The following is a 10,905-nucleotide window of genomic DNA, read 5'->3' on the forward strand; positions in this document are numbered from 1 at the left end:
ACCCTAATAACAAGGATAAAACTCCTATCAACATGGTGAGAGTAATTCCATAATGTTCATTAGATAGTGAAGAAACTTTGCATTTGAGAGTCATGGCAAGACCTCACGCTCGGATTCCAGAGCCAAAAAATGCTAAGAATTTAGATGAAGGTAAACAATCTTCCTAATCTAAGAGAAGCCGAAAAAAACAAGACATCATGGAGAAAAGTGACGCAACATACCATAGCCAAAGAAGACGACAAAATTGCTTGTAAAATTGGGTAAATCAACCATTACAGACAAGAAAGAGAAATCGACTAACAATTTGGGGGGTTCAATCTTGGTAGATAAAGTTTTTGAGCCTATAAGCATTGCTTTGGAAGGTTAGTAAGTGGTGTTACACGTTGTACAAAACTTAGAAAATAAGTGGAAACACTACCTAGACCCTAGGCTAGAAAAGCAAAGCTTGAAGCATACTAGAAGTTGGTCAATATCACTCAAGAACATCTAGGCATGTAGGAGAAAGTACCATCAACACTAGTGAAAACTAAACCAAGTACTTTACGCACTAGAGTGAGAGAGTGGACGAGGTGTAAGAAAAAGAAATAAACTGCACAAGAGGAGCACCTCTTGTAGTACTGGATATTGAGGATAGAGTAGATGGAATTTCACCTATAGTAGAGATCTATCTATGGGATACTCTGAGAGATGTAAGTGATGGTAGCCAGAGTTTAGGTTTGCACCATTTCAAGAGTTGTGCTTAGGAAATTCACTCATTGAGGTGCATATGCAATGCTTGTATGGAGATTGGGGTTCGAAAAGATCGAAAATCGACAAGGTAACACTCTTAAAACCCTACCTTCGTACTTGCACGAAGAAAGAGACACCAAAGTGGAAAAAACCAACTTCATTTGGATATTGAAAACTTGCACTCTATAATCTCCATTGAAATCAAATGCACATAAACGTTTGGGAGAATTGCTAAGTCTTATGGACTTAATCTATGAAGTGGCTTGCACAAAAGTTTGGAGAAAATGGGAATAAAAGGTCTAACACAAGTGTGCATCAAAGAATTGAAACAAGAACAATCTCTAAGAAAAACTATAGGACGAGTTTTATAGAAGAAGGAAGGAGAATATTGCGAGGGTGAAGAGGGAAACACCACTTTGCTTATAGACTATGCTAGTGTAAAATCCATGCCTATACTAGACAATCAAACAAGAATTTTCAGTCACCACCAAGAAGGTGCGGGAATGTTGGGGTATACCTATCATAAGGAAAACAAAAATGAAGTTGGAACTTACAAATGGACATGTGAAAAGACCAGTGGGATTGCTAGAAGGAGTTATCGTACATTCTTGTGGCATTGAATTCAAGTATTTTTTAATTGTGGGTTTTGTGAAGAAATCCAATTTATTTAGAAAAACATCTATGCAAGAGTTGCAAATGATTCAAAACAAAGGATATAATTATATATACCTCACACAAGTAGGATCAATCACTAGGATAAACTTCGAAGATCAATCTATTATAGATGTGTCAAAAAGTCCTATTCAAGATTTAAATTGGTATCTATAGAGGATACAAAGTTACCATCATAGTTGAATGCTAGACCACAACTTTGGATGTGTGGAGCTTCCAAACATGGTAGCTTGATGAAAGAAGATTGTATCTTGGATCGAGAGACAGAGGATGAGGCATATATTTGAGAAGCATTCCCTGAGCACTTATCTAAACCATTTAAATGGACTCAGATTTTGGCAATGATGAATGCATGTCTGAATGTGTCCGCTTCCATGAATTTTTGTGCCAAATAGGGGTAAGTACATAATTCCAATTCAAATGGTGTTCATAAAAATAAATGAAAGCGAGGAGGATCGAAAAGAGGAATTCCAATCACATGAGGGAGAAAACAAAAAGGAGATACCTCTATTTAAGATACAATAAGAACTTTCATTGAAGACTTGCCTGACTAAGATCAAGAGGAAAAAGTTTCCTTTTTATATGATGTTGCAAGTGAGGTTAAAGAGAACCCAATCACTTCTAGTGGCTTAGATTCAAAGAACAAATAATCAAGAGTACGATTATATGCAAGAAATGAGGAAGAAGTGTTTTTGGACTTTCCAAATCAACGATGCAATCACTGTAGAAAGTGTTAAGAGATACATGAGGAGAGAGAGTGAGCTCTTGCAAGCGCACATACACACATACACAGATGGAGGAAACCCTCCTCTTCTTCTTCTTCTTCACTAACTCAAGATAAGAAGTCTACAGTACATAAAAAAGAAAAATACAACATAAGTGATACACTGTTCTAGTATGAACCTCCCACTAGTGAGTGAACTCGATGGATAATTGTGCCATCACTCCGATAGGTAGACCAAGTTGGTGTAGTCCAATTGTAGTATCATTGGAAAATATATGTGTATCCACCAAGGCACGCCAGTGAGGATGACTGTTGGTGATAGTCAGTCAAGGAGTAGTACATATTGAGCTTCACATCTCAAAACTCCCCATCAAGCTGAATGTCATCTCCCGTATACCAAGCATCGTTCATATCCACTGTAGCTTCTATCCTCCAAGGGCCTTCCTGAAGATATATGAAAATTTCTCTCATCCATTGTTACCTACTCAAGGTCAATGTCACATACCAAGACCCTCTCTTTAATGAAGTGGTAATACACCTCAATCTGCTTTATCCTTGCATGTTGCTAAGGTTGTCACAATAGATAGAAACTATCCTCTACACTTGTACTCCAAAGTCTTAAAATAGAAATCCTAACCAGTCTACCTTACATGCCGCCACTGTAACACCCATGTACTCTACCTCTATACTCGATAGAGCAATTGTAGGTTGCTTCTTTCTTCTCCATGCGATAGCACCACTCCCAAGTGAAAACATGAATCCATCGGCAAATGCGGAATCATATATGCTGCTAGCACAATTTTCATTTGTGTAACCATAGAACTACAACTTAACATCAGCCCTATAAAAGACTTTATGATCCAAAGTAGCACTCACATAGTGCAATCTGCACTTCATTTCATCCAAGTGTAGCTTTCTCGGAGACAGCGTAAATTGACTCACCAATCCAATTGTGTAATTCAAGTCTAGATGTGAGATAGTCAAGTAGATCAAACTACCCACAATCTTTCGGTACATGGTAGCATTCTCAAGTACTTGACCTTCTACAATCAGCTAGACCATACTTTGTCAACATGTCCAAAGCATATTGCCTTTGTGGCATCCATACACCCTCTTGTGTGCGAATAATTTCAAAGCCTAAAAAGTAAGGCAAATCTACCAAATCTTTCATCTCAAAACTCTGCATAAGTAGGTCATGTACACCCTCTACTTTAGCCACATTATCACCTCCAACAATCAAGTCATCCACATAGACACATGTCACCACAATTCTTGCATTATTCTTCTATAAATACAATGAATGATCTGCGTCATACAGCTCAAACCCCAAAGAGATGAGGACTGTCACAATCCTCTCATATCAAGCTCTAGGTGCTTGCTCTAGTCTAAATAACGCTTACTATAGCCTACATACAAGATTATGGAGCCTAGTACTCACATAACCCTGTGGGGTTGCTCCATAAAGGCAATCTCATCCAAGTGACTATTCAAGAAAGCATTCTTTAAATCCATTTGTTTCAACACATATCCTAAAGTTGCAGCCACTACAATAAACACACGAACGGAATTCATCTTGGCTATAGGGATGAATGTCTCCTCATAATCAATCCCATGCATTTATGTATAACCCTTTGGCCATAAGCCTTTCCTTGTACCTGCTCACACTACCATCAGCATTGTGCTTTCTCTTGTAGATACACTTACATCCAATTGCCTTCTCCCCCTCTAATAATGGTACCAACTCTCATATTCGATTTGCATCAAGGGTAAACATCTCTTCATCTATACCTTGCCGCCATTTCTTATATTTGGTAGCATCTTCAAAACAAATGGGTTCTACTTCCTATGTAATCTTTTCCATATATGCATAATGATGAGCCACATAATTGTGTAAAGTCAATCTTTACATACAATTTTTCTCTCTCAGACCTGTGTAGTCTAGGCTCACTTCCGAGTGCCTTATTTCCTACTTGCATACTTCTTGCACCCAAAGTCTTCACACAAGGTATGCCAAAATCCTCATCTAAACTCTGCTCAAAACCACTGCTATCAGCATCATCATGACTTGCACTCAAATTTGGCAATCTACGGACATCATCAAATTTTTCCTTTTATTTTCTTAATACACTGGTAGTTGGGATGACAAGGAAAGTTGACAAGTTGCGTTTTGCGGGGTTTTCATCGCCTTGGCTTTCAGGGATACACCAAGTTGAGACCCGCTACTGCAGCCGAGCAGACCAACCACCACCCAAGCACCAATTGAGTGGAGTTGCAACGCGAGCAAAGCAACCCCACAAGTTGTCAACAGAGACAGTGCAATGTAACAAAGTGACCGAGAGCATGAGACTAAAATGACACCCTACAACTACAATATTGACACAACCTTAAGAAACCCTCGCAACTCCATCTTGTTCCCGAGGACACCACGATTACTGTACACTATAGCTTATTATACATCATATACTACTAGTATGGCCAGCAGCTCTGTCACCTCTCTCTTTTTTTCTCTCTCTGAGACCACTGAGCGCTGGGCTGCACAGCATACCACCGGAGCTGGCAGAGAAAGGAGAGTACGCCACATGTGAGGGGGAGGGAGCCTGAATCTCTCGTCCCATTTCCTCCCATAATAGATAGATAGTATATAGATAAACTTGTTGTTTGAACCAATATAAAGGATCCTCGAAACTGACGGACAGCACGCACACTTATTCGATTGAAAAGGTTTATAGAAAGGCCAAAAGACTCACCTTGCCATCATATTTTTGTCGGGACAGAACTTCGGGAGCAATGTAGGCGGGTGTTCCCACGGTTGACTTTGGTTGCGAATGCAGCACCTCTGACTGTCAAGCAACAAAAGAAGAGCGAATAAATTCAGAAGGGCAGCAGCTTTTAGATAAAAGAAACGATGCGTCTAAATTATTGGTACCTTGGAGTAGCCAAAGTCACAAATTTTGAGGCGTGGTGCAGGGCTTCCGTCCAGCAACGTGTTCTCCAGCTTTAGGTCTCTATGGCAAATTTGCTGGCATAATTAAGGTCAAATCACTCAAAGATGCTGTAATGGCGGTAACTAGCCAATAATTATTTCTGTTAAAAAATGAGCTTAGTGTAAACAGTCTTAAGTATAATTTAATAACATTATAATTGGCTTGATACCTTAGTTCGCCAAATTTATATTTGATAATTTTTATAATCAAATGTATGCTAACCTTGAACCTTAATAGTGGGAAGGGAGTATTATACCATAGCGTGGCAATAGCTCACTCCAGAGATTAATTGCTGAAAGAAGAATCGGGCCTGGAAAATCATAATATACGTTTCCAGTTATTAGCAGCGAAAATGAAGACTTGAACTCACGACCAGATAAAATTTTCACTGTTTGTAAAACAAAAAACCGATCCGGATATAGGCTAAGGATGTGGTCCTGCTCAATGGGATTGATCTCACCAAAGCTCTAAAGAATTTGAACTCACGACGTGACCATAATGATAGTACCATTGACTTTAGATTCCTTCAAAAATATAACTATAGTTAAATTAAGGGTCACCTCATCTTCAGTGAACCTGCCAGCAGAGCAGATGCGATCGAAGAGCTCACCGCCAGCTGCATACTCCATCACTATCGCCAAATGCGTACCAGTCAAGCAAACCTTGTACACACCACGTGCCCAAAAAAATGGCTCTAATTAATTTGCTCCATCATCCATATATGATCTTTTAAATCAATAATTAAAGCATCTATCCTATTAATTGTAACCTGTTTAATCGACAGTCTTTTAATCAATAAGTAAAGCCTTTGGCCTTTTAATTAGAACCCTGCGCGCGCTTAAAATGCTGTTCTCGGATGCTAATCAAATTGGGCTATACCTCTTTGAACCGCACAATGTTCGGGTGTCGTAGCGATCGGTGATTGATGATCTCTCTCTGCACATTTTGGTCAATCTGCAGCGTTGATCCAACTTAATCAAAAAGTGATTAAGCTGTATTAAAGAGGCAAACAGAAAAGTAATGTAATAAGCAAAGCATAGGATTTACAAAAGGAATTGAAAAAGTGATCAGAAGGATTTAATGAAGCCGAGGAGCGTAATCCAAGCTAGAGAGCTATGGTTTCATTAGATCATGATGTGAGCTCTGTTACGAATTTACCTTGTCACCTCTCTCTATGTATTTGATGGCCACCAGTTCTTTAGTCCTTTTATCTCTCATCAGCCGAGCCACCCCAAAATTGCCGGCCCCTATGTCTTTCAAGTGCTCGTAGTTCTCCATTGTCAGCAGAGGCTCTCTCTCTCTCTCTCTCTCTCTCTCTCTCTCTCTCTCTCTCTCTCTATGTCAAAGAACCTTAATGATGAAATGTATTCTATTGCCAGCTGCGCCTAGTTTGCGTCTTATTCTACAGGCAAAGTCATGGAAGCTTCAAGCGCGTCGTCACTGCGATCTCCTTCTCATGCTGATGATGGGTACTAGCCGGAAACGATATTCTCTTTGTGGAATATGGGATGGGATGAAAAGGCCAGCTACACGGTCAAGAAAACCTATCAGTTTCGATGGGCATGTGCTAACTGGTGCATGTACATGTGTGTGCTGGGAGAGGACCCATTAAATTTTGAGCACGGAATTTGGAAAAGTTGGGGGTGGGTAGAGAGAGAGAGAGAGAGAGAGAGAGAGAGAGACAGAAGACTTATGAAATGGAGATTTCAGATTAGCAATTTCGCATGTGTGTGCAGATAGATACAAAGAAACTGTGCATGTGATTATTACAGCGAATTTGGAAGTATTGGAGGCCCAGAATGTCTGTGAAAAATGTGTGCGCGCGCGTGCGAGAGAGAGAGAGAGAGAGAGAGGCCGTTTGTGTGGAGGAAGAGAGGGGGGGAGAGGCTTATGTCATCGAGAGAGAGAGAGAGAGAGAGAGAGAGAGAGAGCGTAGTTTGTGGAGGGGGAGAGAGGCTTATGGCGTCTAGAGAGAGAGAGAGAGAGAGGGAGAGAGAGAAACAGAGAGGCCAAAAACGAGAGTGGGGGAGGAGAGGCTTATGGCATCTAGATTCTAGAGAGAGAGAGAGAGAGAGAGATCTTTGACTAACCAGCTCCTTCACACCACTTTTTTTAATGTGACCATGGTTGAGTTCACACCTTATAATATTGTGCAAAGGGTTCTCTTGCTTGCTTCGAGTGCAAGTGTGCATTTTTGTCCAATGCTGAGTCATAGGCTGACAATCCAAAAGAATTACCCAAGAGCTTCAATCCACTTTGAGTGCAAATTATGCCTCCATGGAGTGATTGCCTACACAAGAGTAGAGAGAGAGAGAGAGAGTGTGTGGCCTAGCTTTGGGTCCTTTGTTAAACCACCATGGCTTCACGCAAAAAGAACTTTTCAATGTGTAGCCTAGGTGCTTTTCATTCAAAGGTTTCTATCATGCGTTTTGGGGTCCTTTGCAAAGCTTATCATCATTGTTTGCCCATTGTCTTCTTCCTTGGCCCCTTCTTCTTTTGATGGTGAATAGGCTCCTATGGCAATCTACTATACCTACGTCCACACAAATTCATCAAATGACATAGAAACTCTCTCTCTCTCTCACGCCTACATTCAATTGTCTTTGCTCCATGCTTGCTTTGTGCATGCATTTAAGCTAGTCGTCGAGCCATATTCACTTGCTTATTCCATCTCACATTAATACTTTCAACCATCATTGAAAAAGTCTTCAGCCAACATTCAAGCACACACATTCAAGTAATACCTATATTGAAGAGGGGGAGGCAATGAGATCAAAGGCGCATAAGTTCACACACAAAAATCGTGAAGATCGTAATCGAAATTATCAAATAAAAAACTAAATCTGGACACGTTAAGCAACGCACGTTAACTTATGATATAATGTTGTAAAAACGGGTACACAATGCGTGCGCAGGTGAGGTGGTTAGCTTACGTGACCCTAAATCCGAATGATGAGATCATCGATTTAAATCTTCTCGTCGCATCTCATTTTTTTTATTGGTCATGTCTAATACATCTCGTTTTTTGATGACACATCTCGTATTTCTCGTTGATTAGATTTAGTGTGTCTCGAGATCCCGCCCCCCAGCCGTGACCGTTGATCCCATTACCCCTCCCCGCATTAAATATAGGTGTCACTTAGTGTCAAGGCACACCTTCTAAGTTCTATTCTCTATTCACAAGTCAATTATAAAATATTGTTAAGTACTGGTTATGTATTGGTTAGAGTTTTAGAAAGATTGAGATTCTAGCAATTCAATATTTTAAGCACACAAACTATTTACTCATGTGGCTTGGATGTGTTATTTCAACAAGAACATAGTAATGAAATCTTTCGTTGCGTAGTTTCTCAATCTAGTTGAGTTTGTGTTTTAACCTTTATAGCACCATCATCATCTCTCTCTCTCTCTCTCTCTCTCTCTCTCTCTCACTCTCACACACACACACACATAGTAGCATAAACAATTTGTACATGGAATTATTTTTTATTACTCTTAAGTGCACTTTGCAAGCTTTGGTTTAAATCCAAAAAAGGCACACCATCATGGGTAAACATCGAACTGGGCTAAGTGGTGCCAGCTGACAATGCCACATGTGTAAATACCCCCACTACTTGCATGGCATGACCCATCACCCCATGCTCCCCTAACAAAAGAAACTTGCCATCTCTATTGAAACTTTCAAAGCCATGGACCCACCACTCTTATGATCTTTAAGAGCATGTGCATGGAACCCTCTGCATCTAAAGTTAGAAGATATCCTCCTTGGTCCTTACATCGCTAACAAAAGCTCCCCAACTATGGCCAATCAGTTCCTCGAATCTCCTCAAGCTCTCATTATGTTCACATCCATAACACGTGCTTTGCTTCTCTGACATCTGCAGTCCATTTTTGGTTAAATTAAAAGGGATATCCAAAAGCCTTTTTCATTTGAGCATTACTATTTTTGACATCTTTGCTTTCAGTCTTATTGATGTGGTTTCTTTATGTTTATTGCTTACACACTCACTAATGGTTATTGTGGTGCTGCAATCACCATCAATGAATGTTGAATGACAAAGACAAGGCAGCAACAAAGCTTCGGTTAAACCAAATCTTAATGACCAACACATCTAGCATTAGGGAGCCTCTCTTGATGGGACATCCTTTCACTATGTCCATATTTGAGACACAAAGGTGCTCACAGGACTTAGGATGTGTGCTTGGGGTCAAAGGTGTAATTTCTCTTATTGACGGCGATCAATATTTTACTAATCAATTGTGGAATATTTATAGGCATGTCATCAAGTGTGGATGTGCCTTTATGGGTGAATCATGTACAGATAAGAATTCTTATGGTTTGACCATGCATTATGGCTCATGATACATAAAGTTCAAGCCTTTTTTCTTGCCGACTCCTTGAAAAAGTTAACTCTTAAATTTTTGAAATGGGTTTCTACAGAAGGACACGAGGCTGTTAAAGCCCTCCTATTCCATGTGATGGATAGGGAAAGGCTCAAAGCATATGTCACAAGCATGCAACTCTCTTTCACCAACCACCACCAAACACACCATGTGGTGACTTAGAACTCTTCTTGGCAAAAGATGTACTGCCTACATGTCAAGAAGGCAGAGGAGGAAAAAGAGCTACGGTGGACACACATACCCAAGGTAGAGGAGGAAAACCAGAAATCAAAACCCGAGGTATCTAACCCAACCCCCAACCCCTTTATGGACTCGCACCCCTTGCTCAAAGAGGCAAAAGGGACACATGTCAAGCCCCTAGCTAGTTTGCCCTCATGGTGTGCCTAGAGCCTATTGGTTGACCCTTAGAGAGGTCCAATGAGAATTTAGCTAAGAAAATTTATTGTTTAAGCATTTATCAACAAGACCTCTCTCTAGGAGGGAAAAGGAGGGCACTTGTCCAAAGGCTACCTCTATTGCTAGTTGTGACTAAGGCTTGTGATTGGCTAGGTTTGAGAGAGTCAATGAGCCACAAGGATGAGCTAGAAGAGGGGGTTGAACATGCAAGTAGAGGGCTAGATTGAGGCATATACTCTCTCTCCCACTCTCTCTCTCTCTCTCTCTCTCTCTCTCTCTCTCTCTCTCTCTCTCTCAATGTGTGAAGTGCTAAGTGCAAGAACTTCGTCCCCTTCTCCAAGCTTGTTGAGAAGTTGAGAGCCTACACCAACACTCTAGGCTGTGAAATGCAAATCCAACCAAGAGCCATGCTTCAATGCTTAAGATTTCCATCTTCTTCATCACCATTACTATGTTTTTATGCTATGCTAAGAAACAAGAGTGATGATAAGTGAGGAACTATTTCTCTCTTGTAAGAATGCTTCTTCTTCCTCTTTCCTACCCTCATTCCCTGCTAGCTCTCCACACCTTCGAAGGCGTTTGAGGTCTTGAGACTGAGTCCGGGGACAAGTTAATGCTTTCATTTAGCTAAGTTATGGGCATAATTGTGGTGCATGAAGCTCTCTATCTTCATTGCACCATCAAGGTATCAAGGAACGCAAAGCTTGTATTGTACCAAGTCTCTCTTTATGGGAGAAACTATAATACAAAAGCCTTCTGGAGGGGGACCGGCTCCACATAAATCCGGTCCTCAACTGTTGTCAAGTTCTCTAATTCTCTCTCTTTCAAAGTATTGTTCATGCTAAGTTAATTTAGTAAAATGGTTATTGAAAGGACGAGAGTAATGCCGTGTGGTAGTCTCCACCCAACCATGATATCTTATAGCCTCCCCCTAGCATACACAATATTTGGCCATGTCGATGCCCTTTCCCGTAGGACCCGTATCCTTACATTACC

The 10,905-nt window shown here is 40.6% G+C and overlaps 1 protein-coding gene across 1 annotated transcript in view; it reads right to left on the minus strand.

The window, feature by feature from the left end:
- The window catches only part of LOC147461393 (serine/threonine-protein kinase SAPK3-like), a 29,117-nt gene extending 22,289 nt beyond the window's left edge, over positions 1-6,828 (minus strand). The window contains exons 1-6 of the mRNA XM_086508957.1: positions 6,268-6,828; positions 5,989-6,063; positions 5,670-5,771; positions 5,366-5,419; positions 5,052-5,144; positions 4,873-4,965 (exon numbers count right to left, since the gene is read on the minus strand). Coding sequence (XP_086365083.1) covers positions 4,873-4,965; positions 5,052-5,144; positions 5,366-5,419; positions 5,670-5,771; positions 5,989-6,063; positions 6,268-6,387 — 537 coding nt within the window. The 5' untranslated portion in view covers positions 6,388-6,828. The remainder of the gene's footprint in view (positions 1-4,872; positions 4,966-5,051; positions 5,145-5,365; positions 5,420-5,669; positions 5,772-5,988; positions 6,064-6,267) is intronic.
- Between the last annotated feature and the right edge of the window lie 4,077 nt (positions 6,829-10,905).

Source organism: Adiantum capillus-veneris, chromosome 3 (assembly GCF_014529385.1).
Source record: "Adiantum capillus-veneris isolate H3 chromosome 3, ASM1452938v2, whole genome shotgun sequence".
Lineage (NCBI taxonomy): Eukaryota > Viridiplantae > Streptophyta > Polypodiopsida > Polypodiales > Pteridaceae > Adiantum > Adiantum capillus-veneris.